The sequence below is a fragment of the Pan troglodytes genome, chromosome 3, assembly GCF_028858775.2.
Source record: "Pan troglodytes isolate AG18354 chromosome 3, NHGRI_mPanTro3-v2.0_pri, whole genome shotgun sequence".
In the NCBI taxonomy this organism is placed as follows: domain Eukaryota; kingdom Metazoa; phylum Chordata; class Mammalia; order Primates; family Hominidae; genus Pan; species Pan troglodytes.
In genome coordinates this window covers 15965780-15986963 of record NC_072401.2, presented here as the reverse complement: position 1 = coordinate 15986963, position 21184 = coordinate 15965780, and the positions used below count along the sequence as shown (strand labels likewise).

Here is a 21184-nt window from a genome sequence, read left to right as displayed (position 1 = left end):
TGAGTGATCACAGTATCTAGTTTTAACATAATAACAAGGAAAGATGCATTGAGGAGGGTAGGAAGGGCAGTCTTGCACTGCCTACGCCACCCTTTCCCCAAGCCCAGGCAATGCAGCACAGAGAAAGAATCTATGTACTTGGAAGAGGAAGAGTGAAGTGAGTATGGGATTTTGCATTGGAACTCAGTGCTGCGCTGACACAGTGGAACCAATAGTGAGCAGAATTCTGCTGGTGCCCATGGAGGGAGCATTTAGATCAGTCCTGGGCCAGAGGGGAATCCTCCCCTCTTCCCAGTGGGAAAAACCTGAGTCCTGGCCAGCCTCATGACCAGCTAACTAAAATCATCTACTTCTCTAAATAAATTGCACTGGCAGTCAGGCTACAATGACTGCAGTCCTTGGGTAAGCCCTGGTGCCATGCTGATCCCAGAGGCAGTGGGCTTGGCATGCAACCCAGTGAGACATCAGCTGCAGCAACTATGGGAGTGCTTCATGACTCCTTCCTAAATCCAGATAGTGCAGTGTGGAGAGAGACTTCTTCCACTTGGAAGAATGAGAGAGAAGAGTACAGAGGACTTTGTCTTGCAATTTGGGTACCAGCTCAGCCACAGTAAAATAAAGCATGAGGCAGATTCCTGAAGTCCTCCAGTCTAGGACTTTGCTCCTGAACAGTGTTTCTAGACCCAGTTTGGACCAGACGAGAATCTACTGCTCTGGTGGGATGTACCCAGTCCTGGCAGGATCCACCACCTGTTGACTAAAGCGGCCTTGGGCCTTGAATAAACAACAGTGGCAGCCAGCCAGTAGTGGCTGTGGGTCGTAGGCAAGCCCAGTTCCATGCTAGCCTGGGAGCCTGTGGGATTCAGGTGTGACCCAGCAAGTGTGATCAGCAAGGTGCCAGCTGTGGTGGCCACAGGAATGCCTGCATTACCCTCCCCCAACTTTAGGTAGCCCAGTGCAGACAAAGATTCCTGCTTAGGGAAAAGTGAGGGAAGAGAGCAAGAGACTTCACCTGGGAACCAAAGGAATTCTCCCGTATCTTCCCTAAGTTTATCAAAGCTGTGTTTCTAGGAATGTGCAAAAGTTGCAGTGTTATTGGGCTTAGGGCTCTCCTAGTGCTAAAACAGCTGCAGTGGCCTCAGGCTTAGATAACTACATTCAATCCCCTTTGAGTTTTTGGAAAGCCCTCTTAAAAAGGATGGGTACAAGCAAGCCCAGACTACGAAGATTGGAATAAATACCTAACTTTTTGATGCCCAGACATCCATGAACAATCATTAAGAACATCCAGGAAAACATGACCTTACCAAGCAGACTAAATAAGGCACTGACCATTCCTGGAGTGATAGAGATATGTGCCCTCTCAGACAGAGAATTCAGAATAGTTGTCTTTAAGAAGTTCAAGGAGCTTCAAGATAACACGGAGAAGGAATTCTGAATTCTATCAGAGAAATTTAACAAAAAGATTGAAATAATTTAAAAAAATTAAGCAGAAATTCTAGAGCTAAAGAATTCAACCGACAAACTGAAAAATGCATCAGAGTCTTTTGACAGCAAACTTGATCAAGTAGAAGAAAGAATTAGTAAGCTCAAAGCAGACTGTATGAAAATACACAGTCAGAGAAGAAAAATGAAAATAAAATAAAAAAGAATGAGGTATGCCTACAAGATGTAAAAACTAGCCCCAAGGGCAAAAGCTAAGAGTTATTGACCATAAAGATGATGTGGAGAAAGAGCTCAGGGTAAAACATTTATTCAAAAAATAATAACAAGTTTTCAAACTTGGAGAAAGATATCAACATCCAGGTACAAGAATGTCAAAGAACACCAAAACATTCAAATCCCCTAAGACTACTGCAAGGTCTATAAAAATCACTCTCAAAAGTCAAGGACAAAGAGAGGATCCTAAAAGCAGCAAGAGAAAAGAAACAAATAACATATAAAGTAGCTCTGATTCATCTGGCAGCAGACTTCTCAGTGGAAACCTTATAGGTCATGAAGGAATGGGATGATATATTCAAAGTGCTGAAGAAAACAAAGAAACAAACAAAACTTCCAACTTAGAGTATTATATCCAGCAAAGTTATCCTTTAAACATGAAGGAGAAATAAAGACTTTTCAAGGCAAGCAAAAGCCAAGGGATTTCATCATCACCAGACCTATCTTACAAGAAATGCTAAAGGGAGTTCTTCAGTCTAAAACAGAAGAATGCTAATGAGCAATAAGAAATCTGAAGGTATAAAAATCACCAGTGAACATAAGTACACAGACAAATACAGAATACCCTAACACTGTAATTGTGGTGTTTAAATCACTCATATCTTTAGCCCTGAAGACTAAAAGAAAAACCTATCAAAAATAATAACTACAACAATTTGTTAAGAGATAGACAGTACAAAAAGATATAAGTAGAGACAACAAAAAATAAAAAAGCAGGGGGGAGACAGGGTTAAAATATAGAATTTTTCAGTTTTTGCTTTTTATTTTCTTTTCATTGTGATCAGATTTAAGTTGTCATCGGCTTAAAATAACTGGTTATAAGATGTTATTTGCAAGCTTCATGGTAACCACAGAGCAAAAACCTATGACAGGTACAAAAAAAAAAATTTTAACATACTACTGGAGAAAATCACTTATACACTAAGAAAGATAGGAAGAAGGCAGAAAGGAAGAGAGGACTAACAAAACAACCAGAAAACAAATAAGAAAATGGCAGTAGTAAGTCCCTCCCTGTGACTAATGATGTTGAATATAAATGGACTAAATTCTCCCTTCAAAAGACATAGATTGGCTGAACGGATGAAAAAGATTTAAAAAAAGAGCCAATTATATGCTACCTATAAGAAACTCATTTCACCTATAAAGATGCACATAGACTGAAAATAAAGGGGTAGAAAAAGTTATTCTATGCAATGGAAATGTAAAAAGAGCAGGAGTAGCTGTATATATATCAGATAAAATAGATTTCAAGACAAAAATTGTAAAAAGAGACAAAGAAGGTCATTATACAATGATAAAGGGGTCAATTCATCAAGAGGATATAATACTTGTAAATACATAGGCACCCAATACTGGGACACCCAGATATATAAAGCAAATATTATTAGAGCTAAATCCCAATACAAGTCTCCCATTAATAATAGTTGAGGATCTTAATACTCCCGTTCAGCATTGGATAGATCATTTAGAGAGAAAATCAACAAACTAATATTGGACTTAATCTGCAAATAAAACAAATGAAACTAACAGATTTAAAGAACATTTCATCCAACAGCTGCAGAATACACATTTTTCTCTTCAGCACATGGAACATGCTCAAGGATAGACTATATCTCAGGCCACAAAACAAGTCTCAAAAAATTCAAAAAAGTTGAAATCATATCAGGTATCTTCTCTAACCACAATAAAATAAAACTAGAAATCAATAACAAGAGAAACTCTGAAAACTATACAAATTCATAAAAATTAAACAATATACTCCAGAACAACAATTGGGTCAATGATGAATTAAAAAAATAAAAAATTGACTGGAACAAATGAAAATGGAAACACAACATATGAAAACCTATAGGGTATAGCAAAAGCATTACCGGAAGGGAATTTTATAGCAATAAATACCTACGTCAAAAATGTAGAAAGATTTTAAATAACCTCACAATGCATCTTAAAGAAACAGAAAATCAAAAGCGCATCAAAACTCGAAATTAGTAGAAGAAAAATAATAAAGATCAGAGCAGAAATAAATGAAAGTGATACTTAATAAAAAGTAGAAAAGATCAATGAAATGAAAAGTTGTTTTTTGAAAAGATAAACAAAATTGACAAAACCAAATTTAGCCAGATTAAGAAAAAGAGAAGACCCACAGAAATAAAATCAGAGACAAAAATGGAGACATAACAACTGATACCACAGAAAATCAAAGGATTATTAGAGACTATTATGAGCAACTATATGCCAATACATTTCTTCTAGAAAGCTAGAAGAAATGGATAAATTTCTAGACATATACAACCTACCAAGATTGAAACATGAAGAAATATAAAATCTGAATAGACAAAAAACAAGTAATGAGATAGAAGCAGTAATAAAAAGTGTTTCTCTTCAAAGAAAAGCCCAGGACCTGATGGCTACCCTGCTGAATTCAACAAAACATTTAAAGAACTATTATTAATCCTACTCAAACTATTCCAAAAATCAGAGGAGGGAATACTTCCAAACCTATGGTACAAGGGCAGTATTATCCTGATACCAAAACCAGACAAAGACATAACAACAAAAAACTTTACAAGCCAGTATCTCTGATGCACACTGATGCAAAAATCATCAACAAAATACTAGCCAACTGTATTCAATAATAAATTAACAACATCATTCTTCATAATCAAGTGGGATTCATCTCAGGGATGCAAGGATAGTTCAATATATAAAATCAATAAAGTAATATATCATATCAACAGAATGAAGGAAAAAGGACATGATCAGTTCAGTAGATGTGAAAAAATATTTGCAAATTACTCCTCTGAAAGGGGACTGATATCCAGAATATACTAGGAACTCAAATATCTCAACAGATAAAACATAAATAATCTCATTAAAAATAGGCAAAAAACATTGATAGACATTTCTCAAAAGAAGACATACAAATGGCCAACAGGTATATGCAAAAATGCTCAAATTCACTAATCATGAGGGATATGCAAATTAAACCACAATGAGATATCTTACTCCAGTTAAAATGGCTTTCATCAAAAAGACAAAACAGATGCTGGCAAGAATGCAGAGAAAAGGGAATGCTTGTATACTGTTAGTGAGAATGTAAATTTGTACAGCTGTTATGGAAAACAATATGAAGTTTCTCAAAAAACTAAAAATAGAACTACCCTATGATCCAGAAATGCCACTGCTGGGTATATATCCAAAAGAAAGGAAAGCAGTATATCAAAGAGATATCTGAACTCCTATTTTTACTGCAGCACTATTCACAACAGCTAAGATACGGAATTAACCTAAATATCCATCAATGGATAAATGGATAAAGAAAGCATGCTGCATATACACAATGGAATATTATTCAGCCATAAAAAAGAATGAAATTTTGCAGTTTGCAACAACATGGATGGAACTGGAGGACATTATGTTAGTGAAGAAAGCCAGGCACAGAAAGACAACTAGTACATGTTTTCACTCATATGTGGGAGCTAAAACAATTGATCTGATAGAGATAGTGAGTAGAATGATGGTTACCAGAGGCAGGACCCTGTCTTGAGCATTTGTTGTTATGTCCATGGCAGTTTTTCAATATATGCTTATCAAGCTCCAAATATTGCATTGGGGAATAAGCAATGAATACAGCAGACAAAGTCTTGCTCTCAGGGAGCTTTCCTTCTAATGATCAAGATAGTCAGCTGATTGGAAAATGCCGGGAGGTGATGAGTGCTCTGAAGGAAAGTAGAACCAGCTGAGAGGAAAGAGGACAGAGGTGGGAAAAGGACATTCTAGATAAAAGATCAAGGAATCCCTGTCCACTCTCCACCTCTCCCCAACCACCAGATCCCTATATCCATACATCCATGTCCACTTGGATATTCAGCAGGCATCTCAACTTTGCATGTCCATTCAATTTCTACCTTCAAACCTGCCCTTTCTGCCATCTTTTCCTTCTCTGAAACTCTATTGGGAAAACTCTGAAACTCTGTTGGGGAAAGTGGAGTTACCCATTTTTGACTCAAGTCAAAAACCATGGAGACAACCTTCCTGCTTTCAAAATTCTTGTTCAATTGAGAAATATACCTGTTTGTCTCTATCTTCCAAATACCCAGATTTCCCACACTCTTTCCACCCCTTCCACTACCCGCCAGTCCCATTCCCCAATAACTCCCACCTGGATTTTTGCTGTTGGCCTCTACCTGGTCTCTGTGCTTCTGCCCTCACTCCTTCCAAAGTCTACTCAGCACAGCAGCCGTCAGCCTTAAATCTGATTATATCAGTCCTGGGCTTGAACCCTCCAATGACGCTCATCTCATTCGGATTAAAAGTCAAAGGGCCCACTAGGCTGGGTACAATTCCCCTCCTCCCTTCTGATTTTATTTTTTTCCTTTTCCTTGTTGTTCACTCTCCACTGCCCTTGCCCCCTGGCTGTTGCTTAATGTCGCAAGCACATTCCTGCCTTAAGACCACTGCCTGGAACATTCTCCCCTTGGGGATCACTCATTTCCTTTCATAAATGCACCTCATCCTCTCACTCCCACTGCAGTCCTGCCAGCTTATTCTTTATCTTTCTCTTCAGGACTTCTCACACCTGCTGTACTCTATGTTTATCTAGTTTACTTCATTTGTTTTTCTCTTTTTTCCTCTCATCCCTCCCACAACTGGAGTATAAACTCTGTGGCAGTGTTCACGCAATCTATTATTGTCCCTGTTTTACAAATAAGGAAACTAAAGTTTAGGGAGGTTGGAGAACTTGCCCAAGGGAGTAAGATAGGTAGAGACTGGTACCCACTCTTGTCTAAGCCAACGCCCATGGTCTTAACTGCAACAGCTCAATTGTGTTTCAATCACAAGCTTAATAAAGACACAATCAGAGAACTCTCTTAAAGTGGGAACCAAAGCCCAGAAATGCTGAGATGGTCACAAGGCATTCAGAGGCCAGTAAGGAGTCAACCAAAGTGGAGCACACTGGAAAACACTGGAAAATACAACCGGAAGGAGCCCAATTGCATAGATCCTTAGAGCCCGGAATAAATAAGAGAGTGTGGATTTTATGTAATGTAATATAATAGATTTCTGAGTAGAAAAGTGAGATAAAGAAGAGTTTTAAAGAAAAATTAATGTGGTAGTAAAAATGTCCATACATTCTTTGACACTCCTTCTTTCAAAAGAAGGAGCCTGATTTTCCTTCCCTTAAATGTGGGCTGGATTTAGCGACATGCTTCTAACAAATATGTCGAAAGGACTGATAGGTGATTTCTATGACTGGGTCATAAAGCACATGGCTGCTTCTATCTTGCTCTTGACCCTCTCCGTGTTTTCTACACATACATCTATGTGTTTCCAAGACCTGAATTGGGAATCCTCCTCACCCTACAGTTCCCCATGCAGACTCCTCCATATGTGGAGGCTCCATTCTTCTGTCACCTCCCTTGCTATCCTTGCCTGCCTAGGGCAGTCCAGCACTCTGTTGTTTCTGCCAGCACTCATCATTCCTTTTTACTTGTCTGTCTCCTGCTCTAATGCCACTGGTACAATAATACTTCCTCTGCTCTCTTGACTTTGTCTGCTGGCTTTGACTTCTCATTTCTGACAGATGCCTGGCTCCACAGACTCCTTATCCACCATATGCTCCACCCCTCACTGCTGGGGATGTTTTCTCTTCGTCTTGGTTTATCAGTGCTGCCAATTCATCAGCAGCTTCCAGCTCCACCCAGGGCTTCCCAGACACTGGATGGTCATGGTGTGGCTCCAGTAGGCAGGTCTCAGCCTTCTGTTCATTCCATACCTCTCCATTCCCCAATTCAGAAATAGCGCTTTTTGTGGGGGAAGGGACTAATGCATAGATCATCTCCATGGTGACAGTGGACAGTATCTTCTTCATTTTCGAGTTAGAAAATAATCCACTTTTTGTCACAGAGCCTTGACTGGTGGCCACCTCTTCTGGCAGTCTTTCCCTTGATTTAAAAATAAATAATTAAATATCCAGTAGTTGTGCTAAGGACTGAATTGTGTCCCCCCTCTGAAAATCTATATGTTGAAGCCTTCTCCCCCAGTCTGACTACATTTAGAGATAGAACCTGTAGGAGGTAATTAAGGTCAAATGCGATCATAAGGGAGGGGCCCTGATAGGATTAGGATTAGTGTCCTTATAAGAGGAGACAGTAGAGCCTCTCCCTCCCCCAATGCAGGCACAGAGAAGAGGTCATGTGAGCACACAGCAAGATGGTGGCCACCAACTAGCCAGGAAGAAGGGCCTCACTGGAAACCGGCCATGCTGGCACCATGATCTCAGACGTCCAGCCTTCAGAGCCATGAGAAAATAAATGTTGGGTGTTTAAGCCCCCCAGTCTATGGTATTTTGTTATGGCAGCCTGAAATGACAAGTTGTAATCCTTGGTAGTAATAAATAATTTTGAGCATTTAGAAAAAGAAACAGCCATATGAGACAAATTTTGGTTCTGTTTTTATTAATTCATAACAGCTCTCATTGTATCATTGCTTTTAGATTAGAACCACATTTTTCCAATCTAAGAGTCTACTTGCTTCCAAAGGCCTCTAGTTTCCAACAGTTACTTATTTCCCAACTTTGCCATAGGGAAAACAGTCTAACAATTATGTAACAATTAAAAAGTGTAACCACTTCTCCTCTTGTCTAATCCACTTTTCATGAAAAGCAATGCCTGAAGGGTGGTCATTTTCCCTACAATGAGCAGGTAATTCCTAATGTTCATTGGGATTAAGAATGAAGAAGAAAAGGCGTGTGTAGGGGGAGAAGTATATGTGTCCTCAATGGCAAGGTCACCAGGAGCCTCAGAAACCTCCCTCATTTCTTCCAAACATCTGATTCAAGCCTCACTAGGTTAACACATATGTCTTCCCTAACAATTTCATCTTCCTTTGAGTTTCTGCATATTTAATTTCCATTCTAATTAACACTCCCTAACTTATGTATTGTTAGTCCATTTTGCATTGCTATAAAGGAATATCTGAGACTGGGTAATTTATAAAGAAAAGAGGTTTATTTTGGCTCACTGTTCTGCAGACTGTGCAATAAGCATGGTGCCAGCATCTGCCTCTGGTGAGGCCTTAGGAAGCTTTCACTTATGTCAGAAGGGGAAGGGGAAACAGGTGTGTCACATGGTGAGAGAGGGAGCAAGAGAGAGGGGAGGAGGTTCCAGGCTCTTTTTTGTTTGTTTGTTTTCTGAGATGGAGTCTTGCTCTGTTGCCTAGGCTAGAGTGCAGTGCTCCGATCTCAGCTCACTGCAGCCTCCACCTCCCAGGTTCAAGCAATTCTCATGCCTCAGCCTCCCAAGTAGCTGGGATTACAGGCATGCGCCACCACACCTGGCTAATTTTTTTGTATTTTTAGTAGAGATGGGGTTTCTCCATGTTGGTCAGGCTGGTCTTGAACTCCCAACCTCAGGTGATTTACCCGCCTCGGCCTTCCAAAGTGCTGGGATTACAGACATGAGTCACCGTGCCTGGCCTGCCCAGGCTCTTTTTAACAACCAGCTTTCCTGTGAGTGAATAGAGCAAGAACTCACTCATTACTAGAGGACAACAACAACCAATTCATGAGTTGTGCCCTCATGACCCAGACACCTCCCACTAGGCTCCGCCTCTAACATTGAAGGTCACATTTCAGATTTGGAGGGGACAAACATCCAAAGAATATTATGTGGTTATAGAAACACATCCTGAAGCTATGTGTTCTGTCTCCTTGGCAGGGATTAACCTAGAAAGTCACTCACCAAGTTGGGGTAAAGTGGGTGGAGCAGCAGTGGCAATGCATGAAAAATAACACCCATAAAAAATCCCTATACTGCTCTGTGCTAAGCTCACAGTAGACAGTTAACAAGCAGCAGCTGAATGGAAGAGGGGCACTTACTCCGTGGGCCTCTCCGGACTGTCATACTCAGGAGGCGGGTCTTGGGCTCCTCCTGCACAGGCTCCTGGGGGTTGCCAAGGTGGGATTTTTCGGACACCATTTCCTTGGGGACAGCAGTTGGTGGCTGGAGGAAGAAGGTCAGAGGTTCAGAGACTCCCAGGACTTTATTTGAGTCTGTTCCTCTCTTGGGAAGATGGGTCACCAGTGAGGGGACAGGCCTTAGTACTATTCACATCTGGATAACCACAGTCTCTGTCACCTGACTCACTGTGGGTACCCACCAGGGAAGAGGTGCCAACCCAGAATTTCTCTAGAAATGCTTTTGTGAAATTATCAAGGCATCCCCAAATAACGTTATTATTTTCACTTTTTCTAGGTAAAATGTGTAGAGCTCTGCAGGAATTTGGAGGAAAGAGAAACAGGAAAATCAGTTTGTTCCCAACTTCAAATAGTTTGCAAACAGCAGCTAAAGTGTCACTGGGTAATTCAGGGGCAAATATTTAGTCCACCCTTTGGGAACCCCCCAAGAATAGCCTCTGGTTCCTTCCCCACACTCTCAGTGAAGGAAAACAAGGAAGCAGAATTTGCAATAACACCTTTGAGGACAGACAGACTAAAGCTTGCCTCCAAACTCAGATTGACTGTGGGACTTTGGGCAAGTTAGTTAACTTCCTTGTACACTGCTTTCTTATCTGCAAAAGAAAAATATAATAAAAAGAGCCCATTTGTTGAGATGCTACAATGTTTGAGTCACTGTAGAAAGCACAGAGATTCTGACGTAAATAGATGGCCCGGGGTGGAACTTATTTAAACAAAAAGTCCCCATGTGATTCTGATTCTGGAGTGCAACTACGTTTCTTGCAATGCTCCCAACCTATAAAGTTCCAAGCCTGGCCCATAAATTGCTCAGCATTTGAGAGCTGTTACATTCCCTTCTCCATCCTTGCCCCTTTCTCCTCTTCAGTCTAAGCTCCATGGCAGCCTTGGCACTAGTCACCCACTTGCTCACTGTGCCTGTGACTGTGGAGCTAAAGGCTTGAACCCTTTTCATCTACTGCCTCCACAGCCCCTGGCCCTGGGCTGCACGGCTGCAGACTGACCCCACAGAAGGGGTTAAAGCTTCGGAGCTGTGTCTGGCTGTGGGTCTCCTCAGTCCCCAGGAGTGGCCAGAGAGCTAGCCCACGTGGCCAGGCAGTACCTCCCCAACCACCTGGACCCTCCCTTGAAAGGCTGAAAGTGACTCCTCTGCCCAGATTGCCCCGAGGAGTGTGCTGAGCAAGGGGGGAGCTAGGAGGGAGGTCTCTTCTGTCTCCCTACGACCTCTTCATCTCTCCTGGCCACCCCTCCCTGCAGCCCCTTCACGTGACTGCTGGCTCAAAATGGCGCTTCTCTCCTCTCCCTCCCCTGCTGGCATCTCGATTGTTCCAAGCAGAGCTCCCATCCACAATAGCTGCTTCCCTGCCTCCCTTCTCAGAGGACAACTTCTTACCAAGGACTTACCTTGAAAAGATTTACCCTGCACGGGATGCTCCCAGCCTAGGAGGGGAACTCCTGCGCAGAGGTGGGGGAGGATCTGCCAGCAGGCTCGGGAGAAAGGAGCTGGCTTCTGCCTCAAAGACAGAATTTGGGCTTGGAGTTGGAAAAAGAGGGAGTTTCCCAAGATTTGTAATCGTGTACTGCCATCTACTGCCCATCATAGTCCATGGCCTTCAATGAAGCACTAAAACAGGTTCCTTCCATCTTTTCTAGAGTCCTCTCTCAGGAGATGGGAGAAAACTTAGAGTAAAAATGCTCTAAGTATGGACCCCCGCCTTATTGTGAGGCTCATCTATAAGTCTCTGAATCAGGTTCCCGCACCCTGGACCACCCATCTGCATCCCCGCCTCACAGCCCCCCAGAGCAGGCCAAAAGTTGGTACCAAAAGAAGGAAGGCTGCCCTTGTGGATTCTGTATGGCCCTGGGGATGCAGGCGGGTTGTTGATCAATGACAATACGCAGACACAGTTTCTTGTCACTTCTTACCTGTTTCTTTCTTGGCTGTCTTCGAACCTTTGAGTTCTTATTCTGTCTTCCCATGTCTGCATCCTCATCATTTTCAATGAACTCCTTTGTGAAAATGCAAAAGGGAGAGAATCTTAAGACAGGAAGAGAGGTATGACTTTTAGGTATTAAAATTAAAACTCCCATCTTGACCCTGGGCTTCTATCCAGTAATGCTGAGTGTGAGTGGGGGGACAGTTAACAATCTGTGCGGCTCTCATCATCCACTCTTCTCAACATAGACATGTTTTCGAAAAGTCGTATCCATATTGGACCATCATACACGAGATGATGTTGGATCTTCCATTGTTCCAGGTCCTCATTCATGCATACAGCATTTGTTGAGCATTTACTATGTTCCATGCTCTTGGGACACAGAATTGAAAGACACATGCTGTCTGCTCTTAAAAGTTACAATCTAAGAAAGGCGACTAACAAGTGAATCTGCTAGGACAGACATCACAATCATATTAGGGATTTCACCGGTTAAGTTTTTCTGCTTTCCAGCCTTACCAGCAGGAAAAGGATAATAATGATACATGTTACATCATCACAAATGCTTCAAGTTAAAGGAAATTTTGGCAGATTTTTTTTGAAAAGGAAAACAATCCTTTAACAGCGCAAACTTCGTTTCCTCTTTCCACTTTACGCTTTCTAATATTTTAGTCATAAAATGTTAGAGCTGAAAGCTCTAAAGTCTATGAGCTCTAAAGTGTTTTAGTCCTAGAGTTTTATAAACTGGGGCAAAAGTGCCCCTGGGTGAACAAAAAGTTGCAAGATAAACAGAACCTCTCTGGGGTACACAAAACTTACTAGATTTTTTTTCCTAAAATTAGGATTTTTTTGTTTTTATACTGAAACAAATTTGGAACACAAAGTATGAATTTTAAGGATATATAATTTCAAAGAAATATCATGCAGGTTTCTGGGCCAGACCTCAATTACTCCTGACTGCCCTTGGCCACTGGGGTTAGGGAAGACATGAACCGCAATAACAGAGGACGGAAGTGAGGTCGAACGAGAGAATAGCCTTGGTTTGGGCCTTTCCTTTGTGTATGTGACCTGATCTCTGACTTGTCCTCTGAGCTGCATCCTCACTCTGGACTCCTTCTTTGGGCCTGACTAATAGGGAGTGTTCTTAGTTCAGGGGATTCGCCAATTTAGATTACAAGAAGATAATTATATTGAGGTGTGCAAGCATGGCTTTTAATTCAATTCTAAGTTTTTACTGACTTAGAATGGACTTGTGAGAAACCTACGTAATGTTTTGCTTTTCCGTGATGTTTTCATCCTCTATTCTAACTATCCAGTAGGACTTCAAATAAGATAGAACGTAAGTTCCATGAGGGAACAAGGTTTGTTTACTGCTGTATTCCCAGGGACTACAGGCACAAAATATATTTGGTTATATGAATGAATAAGCAAATATAAATTTATGTGGGTTTGTTGGTACTTGATCTTGCTTAAAGTTTTTGTTTGTTTGTTTGTTTGTTTTTTTGAGATGGAGTCTTATTCTGTCGCCCAGGCTGGAGTGCAGTGGCATGATCTCGGCTCACCGCAACCTCCGCCTCCCAGGTCAAAGTGATTCTCCTGCCTCAGCCTCCCAAGTAGCTGGGATTACAGGCATGCCTCACCACGCCTGACTAATTTTGTATTTTTAGTAGAGATGGGGTTTCTCCATGTTGGTCAGGCTGGTCTCGAACTCCCAACCTCAGGTGATCCACCTGCCTCGGCCTCCCAAAGTGCTGGGATTACAGGCGTGAGCCACCGTGCCCAGCCATCTTGCTTAAAGTTAATCTGCATGGTTTTATAATGAGTTTCCTCAGGCTTTTTGGAGGACTGCATTGGACAGCACATATCATCTCCATTTCTGTCTTTGTTGTCTCAAGCCAGTGAGCCCTTGAAGCGAGAGAGAAGTAAGGATTGAGAGGAATACTCTCTCTTTTGTTGGATGGTCTGCAGTCTCCAAATTAGACAGCCTCCCTTCTCTGGTGTGGGCAGTGCTTTAATGAGTTTTTACATACAATGAGTCAGAAATTGCAGGACTCCACAGACAGAGGCTTGTATTAGCAGGTGTCTACAATTGTTACCTTCATTCTGAATGTCTTTAGGAATCAGCGTGCTTCAGGCAGAGCTAGGCTCAATAATAGGTAGTAACTTTGAGCTGCTGTGTGTCAGAGTTCATAGAACCATGACAAAACAGCTTCGGAGCATTCAGGTAGAGGTAAGACCTTGGAATGTCAGCAGGACTGCATTTCCTTCAACATCCACCTCCCCTTCTCCACCACGTATCTGATATAGCACCCTCAGGGTGCATTTAGTAGGTGTGTGATAAATTAAACTAAATGTGGCTTGAGGATACCTCTGTACTTTGAGTTCTTACATAACAAACTGCAATCTTAGTAAACTAAATGAAAGCCTAATTTAGAAGTATGCTTCTGTAGCAGGTAGCTGAGTCTCAGCCAATCACAGCAGCTGAGTGTCAATCAATCACAGGTGGCCTACTGATCAGACTGTGTTTAAATAAGGCAACACTGAGCTGTAACTAATCAAGCTGTTTCTGTACTCCACTTCCATCTTCAGTCCATAGATGCTGTCTGCCCACAGAGCAGAGCAGAGCTCTCTGAATCTCTTCAGGTTCTGAGGGCTGCCCAATTCACAAATCGTTCTTTGTACAATTAGACTCTGTTGAATCTAATTCATGTAAAGCTTTTCTTTTAACATGTGCAATAGATGCTGGTTGGCCTAACTTCCTCATTCACAAACACGTGTAACATAAGCATGCACACACAAACACATCCCTAGGGGACATCAAAGTGGCCACTTACCTCTGTAATTATTTTTACTTTTTCTTCCCTGGGATTCATTTTGGCTGGGATGGGTCCCTGACAAAGAACAATGAAGAAATCAGGCATTTTGAAATCAATGAAATATTGCTTCTCTTACTATGGATATGTAAGAGGCTGGCCATGATGGTAAGTGAAGTGTTTGAGCTGGGTAGACTTTCCACTCACCAGGAACCCTGGCAAACCCCAGGATTGGTGGAGATAAGTGCCAGAGGAAAGGAAGGATGCCAGGTCTCCCTGTCCCTGGGAGCCTGCCTTTACTGTGCCCATAGAGTTAGATGGTACTGGTTGGAATCCAGCTCCAGAAGGACCATTTTACAGCTCGTCTCCGCTACTGCCCCTCTGCACTCTCTGCCCTTGACCTTGGCCCTTATTTCACTAAGTAAAAAAACAAGACCAGAGAGGGCTTCTACATCCCCTTCCCCTCCCACCACATTGAGCCACTGCCACCTCCTCTGCTTCCACTTGCTACTATGAACCCCCATATTCCCATGGGGCCCCTCCTTCAACAGTGCACTAGGCCCCATCGTTCCTCCTCCTCCAGGCCCTTGATCCTGATAATTCTTCACTTTCATCTGGATTTTCTTCCTGCTCTATTGGCTCATTCCTACCAGTGGAAAAAATGCTGTAATTTTTTCCTTCCTTTAAAAAAAGGCCCCCGCCCCCTACACTTTTTCTTTTGAGACGAAGTCTCACTCTGTTGCCTAGGCTGGAGTACAGTGGCACGATCTCGGCTCACTGCAACCTCCGCCTTCCAGGTTCAAGGGATTCTTCTGCATCAGCCTCCTAAGTAGCTGGGATTACAGGCGCATGCCACCACGCCCGGCTAATTTTTGTGTTTTTAGTAGAGACAGGGTTTCACCATGTTGGTCAAGTGGGTCTCGAACTCCTGACCTTGTGATCCGCCTGCCTGGGCCTCACAAAGTGCTGGGATTACAGGCGTGAGCCACCGTGCCCGGCCAAAAAAAGCCCTCTCTTAACTTTACTTCTCTTTCTAGCTGTTGCTCAATTTTTCAACAATTATAGAAAAATCCCTCAAAACATTCCCTCTCTTTCCAGTTTGTTTTTTTATTTTTGGGGTCTAGCATGCTCTGCAACTGCTCTTGCCAATGATTCATCTCCAGTGACCCCTGAATTGCCATGTCCAGTGATCAATTCTCGGCCTTCATCTTACTTGACTTGGTCAGAGGCATTTAAAACATTTTCTAAGTTTTTAATTTTTGTGGGTACATAGTAGGTGTATATATTTATGGGGTACATGAGATATTTTGGTACAGGCATGCAAAGCTTAATAATCACATCACAGAAAATTGGGTGTCTATCCCCTCAATCATTTATCCTTTGTGTTAGAAACAATCCATTTATACTCTTTTAGTTATTTTTAAATGTACAATTAAATTATTATTAACTATAGTCCTTTCATTGTGTTATCAAATACTAGGTCTTATTCATTCTTTCTATTTTTTTTTTTTGTATCCATTAAACAACCTCCCCCGACCCCTGACTACATTTCCCAGCCTCTGGTAACCATCCTTCTCTTCTCTATCTCCATGAGTTCAGTTATTTTGATTTTTAGATCCCACACATAAGTGAGAACATGCCATGTTTGTCATTTGCATGTTCTCACTTACTTGTGGGTGAAATAAGCCAGGCATGGAAGGGTCAGAAACATTTAGTGATGAAAGTGACCCATCCCTTCTTTTGAGATACTTTCTTCAGTTGGCTCCTGGAACAAGTTCTTTCTTGGTTTTCCTTTTACCCACTGACTGTTCCTTCTCAAACTCCTTTGCTGGTTTCTCCCTATCTCTCAGACCACCAAAGATAGGAATGCTGTGGGGCTTAGCTCTGCCTGTTTTCATTCCTCTGGCCATCTCATCATGTCTCTTGGTTTTAAATACCATCTGCATGCTGATACTTCCCAAATTTACATCCTGGGTCCAGACATTTCCCCAGAACTCCAGACTCAAGTATCTGCTTGATGGACACCTTCACTTGGCTTTACATACCTCAAATAAAGTTCTTTGCTTTTACTCCTGAGCCTGCCTTGTACTGCAGTTTTCCTGTTGTAGTAAACAGAAATCCATTTTGCTCAGGCCAGAAACCTTGCAGTTGTTCTTAACTCCTTTCTCAGTCTCACATGAACCCATCAGAAATCCTGCCAGTTTTGGCTTCAAATTATTTTCAGGATCTAATCACTTCTAAACATTTCCACTGTTATCCCCATGGTCAAACACCATCTTCTCTCTTGAAATCTACTGCAAGAAACTCCTAATTTCTCAGCTTGCCACATTGCTGGGCTACCATATTCTCTGCATTGAAGCCAGTGCAAATTGATGAAAATTTGAGTGACATAATCACATTGCTTCACTCAAAATCCTCCAGTGATTTCCCTTTGTCAACAGAGTAAAACCCAGTTTTTTCCAAGGCCTACAAGCCCTGTGTGATTTGCACTTGAATCCTGTTGCCTCAGGACCTTTGCAGCTGCGGTTCCTGCTACCTAGTTCTCCTTTTTCCCAAGATATCTGCATGGCTCTTGCTGTTTCACTTTCTTCAGGTCTCTGCTGAAATTTTATTATCAGAGAGCTCTTCTCTGACCATTCGTAATACAATGATCTCCTCCCAACACCCTCCTGGAATTCCCTAACTACCTTACAATGATTTTTTCACAGTACTTATTACCACTCAACATACATACTTACTTGTTAATGTCAGCCCATATCCATTAGAATATAGCTGCAAGAGGGCAGAAACATTATTTTGTTTATTGTTTACCCCCAGAGACTAGGATTATGGGACATCATGGACATTCAATATATACTTGTCGAATGAATGATTAAGTCACTGACTTACTGGCTGTGGTTCCATAGCCACATTCTGGGACTATTTAAAGCTCCACTGTTTCTTCTAGGCTGCTGTGAGAATTAAATGAGAAAACACATGGAGAAACAACAGGCATATGGCTGACAAATCATAAGCCCTTTCTAATATCCTTGGAACCCAAATCTTAACTGGGACTTGGTCAGGTCATTTAAGCAGCTCATCTGAGATCAAGGTTTCACTGACCCTACAGGGGAATTAGCATGTTAAAGGGAAATAAAGCATCTGAAATTCTATTGTCTTCTCTACAAACCTCATCACAGGGTACAAAAAATAGAGGAAGGAAAATGTAAAAGCAGCTAAGAAAATAGGCAAGAAGATAACCTAGAGTGAATGAGGGGGCAGATAATAAAGATGAAATGCAAAAGTACATGAGAGCTCTCTAATGAACAACTCTGGTCATTGCAAACTGAAAATAAAAAACCTGTGAAACATTTTAGTAAGTAAAAAAAGTTCTCTATAAGTTAATAAATGCTTTATATGGAAGAAAAAAATAGAAGTAGAAAATGAAAAATGTAATGGGATTTTCTTTTTTCCTTATTCTTTCCTGATCATTTCCTTTAAATGAGTTTCTAAGGAAATCAAATGACACCAAAATTTATTTTTTATATGAACACTGTTGCTAAGAAAAGATAAATCAATACTGCCTGGTTTTAATATGCAGTTTGCCATCATCTTATGCACTGGTACTTGTTAATATATTCCTACTGGGAACATCAAAATAGCTATGATTTACTGCACACTTATTTTGTGCTAACTCTAGACATGTTCTCTTTAGTCCTCACAATAACATGTCTGGCTTAGTAGTATGTGCCCCAATTTGCGTATGAGTAAACTGAGGCTCTGACAATTTACATGATTTTTCCAAAGTTATAATTATTAAATGTCACATTCAGAACTTGATCCCAAGACTCTGTGATTCCCAAGTCCTCCCTCACTCCACTCTACCCCTCCATCTCACCATTTATTCTTGCTTTTGCAATGGCATCAATAATTATTCTGTGCTTTCCAGAATAGTGGGCTATTCTGGAAATATTTACAGTTGAAAGCTGTGAAGCATTGCACTGGTGAGAAAAGGCTTAGGCTACATTAAGCCAATGATTTATTTTACTCAGTGCAGAAAACCAGATATATTTTTTCAAGAAAAGTACTGACACCTTCATCTGAATAAATGGACTATTCCTAAGAGTCATCAGTGGGTCAGAGCCATACCTGGAGGTTGAGATACAATGCATCTCAACTCCATATTGATTGCTTAAAAAATCATACAATATATATGCCCTACTCCAGGATGGCAAAAACATGGGTTTATAGGAAGAGTGGTCCACATATTTCTTTGCCAAGGAATATGTGGACCTGAGTTCCAACTTCAGCTTTATTTATTAGCTGTGTGATCTTGGAACAATGCCCTCCCTTCTCTGAGACACATTTTTTTTTTTTTTTGTCTGCAACATTGCAATCATACTTCCTACCTTGAAGGATGATTAATTTATAAGGGCTAAATGATGAAATGTGTGTAGTAAAATGCCTAGCACAGACTGGGCTCTCAATATTGGTAGGTTTTGTTACTAAGAAAAAGTGATTGTGGGGAGGGAAAGTGGAAAAAAGGAATGAGGAGGGAAAAGAGCTTGGGGGATAGAAGAGGAGTCATGAGAAAGACCTTAGGTGATGTTCAAGCCCACCCACCTTCAGCTCCAATCTTCAACCCCCAGCTACCATAACTCATGTTTCCTGTCTCCCTCCCTTCAGCCAGGCCCAGGGCAGTTGCCTTGCTGTTTCCATTTATGGTGCTTCTGAAACCTCCTGCACTTCTACCCATGAGTATTTTCTTCCTCACACCCTGAGAACATTTTTCTGTTCCATCCTGGAGCTTGGACACCTGGGGAGGTGCCACATACATTGTTTTGGAATACATTATCTTATTCTACAAGTTATTCCAGCTGCAGTTTCCCTTAGCATAAGGTTAGTGACCAATAGCTTTATAGAATCATTTAATCAGCTCGATATAATATACACTGGCCTTGAAGAGTACACATGAGTACCATATTTGAGCTGTGTTACGTGATATATGACCAGTGCATTTACATGATGTGCTAAGTACTGGAAGCCCCTCCCTGGATGTCATCCCACTGTGCTCTCAGTGTTTTTATAAATCTCTTATGGCACTTAGCTCATTGTACTCTTATCATGTGTTTATAGGTCTGTTTTCCCAGCAAATTCTGAGCTTCTGACCTAGTCTAATTTATGTTTGCACACTCTAAACTTAAGTTCATTGCCTGGTGCATTGTTGATGCTCCATAAATGTTTGAATGAATGACTCTATAAGTGAGCTCTAGGAGATATATATATATATACATATATATATATATATAGAGAGAGAGATTTCATGCTGGTGCTGAATTTATTTGCAGAAAAGGTTATATGAAAATGCAATAGCAAACATATTTCTTATTTGACTTTATTAGCTTTTCATAGCACCTCTTTGCAATGAAGGGAAACAAACAATCAGCTTAAGTTGTAGCCAGTACATTTTCTTGAAGTCTTTGGAAAGCACAGCAACTCTTAGCACTGTGGTTAGTAGCCCTTTCTCTGTCTCATACCAAGAAAAGTGTATTTTGCAGTAACTAGTGCTTCTCCCCTTAAGCCAGTTTGAACTAAAAGGCCCATAAATGCAACACGCAGCTAATGTTTCACAGAGCTTTGGTCAGACAGCATTTTCACTCAGGACTTGTGATGAACTGGACTTACATTTCCTGCAAACCAGATACCAGATAGCAGCTCAAATCAAAGCTGCCAAGTAATGGTCTATGTTCCCATTTCAGAAGTAAAAACATAAATAACGATGAGAGCCCCTAAATTTACAATTCATTAAATCCAGTCTCACGGTATCCTGGAGAGGCTGAACTTCAAGCCGGGTAACTGAAAACAGGAAATCACTGTTGCAGCCCAAAGTCCGGTTAGGGACTGATTTACCTTAAGAAACTTTACAAAAGGCACTTTGCAGATTCTGCATTCTAGGACGGAAGTGGAGAGAGACGGTGCTGTTGAATCTTTTAAAAGGGTCCGGAGGGAAAGGCTGAGTGTTGGAGATGCCCCTGGGCTCCTCCCTGGGAAGCTGCAGCCATGTCTTGGAGCAAAAACACCAGCTTAGCAACCCGTTCCTAAGGAAGGTCACTCGGTGGCTTTTTTTTTTTTCCTTTAAAGTGACAGGCTACTTCCAGTAGTGGAGTACAAGCATGCTGGGTAAGCAGAGAGGCACAGCCTGCAGGAGAAGGACGGAGAGAAATCAACATGAGCAGCACTGGAAATTAGGTCAAGCCTTAAGAGCTGCCCCTCCCTCATGTCATCCGATCGTCTTGCATTTCCAATGAAGCACAGGCTCAGAGGTGGGGGGATTTAGAATCTTAAAAGGTCGTCATTACATGGTGAAGCTGTCTAACGTGGCAGCAGCAAAAGCTCTGTGGAGGTGCTGCAGAGTACCAACAAATGTTGCACTTGAGTGTTTTCCAGTTAAAAGTGGAAGGTTGAATGCACAAGTTTAATGTTTGCCTATTCTCTGAATCCCACTGCAATTCCTGAAAACGGATACAAATGTTATGGCTCAAAAAAGTTGGAAAAAAAAAAAAAGAGGGAGAGGTAGGAGGCAAAGTAGCTGGAAGAGTAATAGAATGAATGGAGCCAAGCAAACACACTCCAATAGACTAGTGTGTATGTGCACATGTGTTTGTGTGTATTTGTGTCTGTGTGTATGGTGTGTGTATGTTTGTGTGTATGTGTATTGACTGTATCTTCTTATTTTCTGTATTCTTGATGCTCTGGCATTT

General features: G+C 41.4%; 1 protein-coding gene across 15 annotated transcripts in view; it reads right to left on the bottom strand.

Moving 5' to 3' along the window:
• The window catches only part of CC2D2A (coiled-coil and C2 domain containing 2A), a 142128-nt gene extending 121595 nt beyond the window's left edge, over positions 1-20533 (bottom strand). For 3 of the 15 annotated variants that reach the window (XM_009447368.5, XM_016951370.4, XM_054683723.2), the window contains exons 1-4: positions 17334-17405; positions 14466-14522; positions 11621-11704; positions 9599-9722 (exon numbers count right to left, since the gene is read on the bottom strand). In XM_009447368.5, the coding sequence (XP_009445643.3) occupies positions 9599-9722; positions 11621-11704; positions 14466-14522; positions 17334-17348 (280 nt within the window). In that variant the 5' untranslated portion in view covers positions 17349-17405. Of the gene's footprint in view, positions 1-8707; positions 9228-9598; positions 9723-11098; positions 11216-11620; positions 11705-14465; positions 14523-17182; positions 17217-17333; positions 17410-20333 lie in introns of those variants that run through there. The other 12 variants (XM_009447370.5, XM_063808637.1, XM_009447369.5 and 9 more) reach the window with 10 other exon arrangements.
• Positions 20534-21184: the final 651 nt, after the last annotated feature.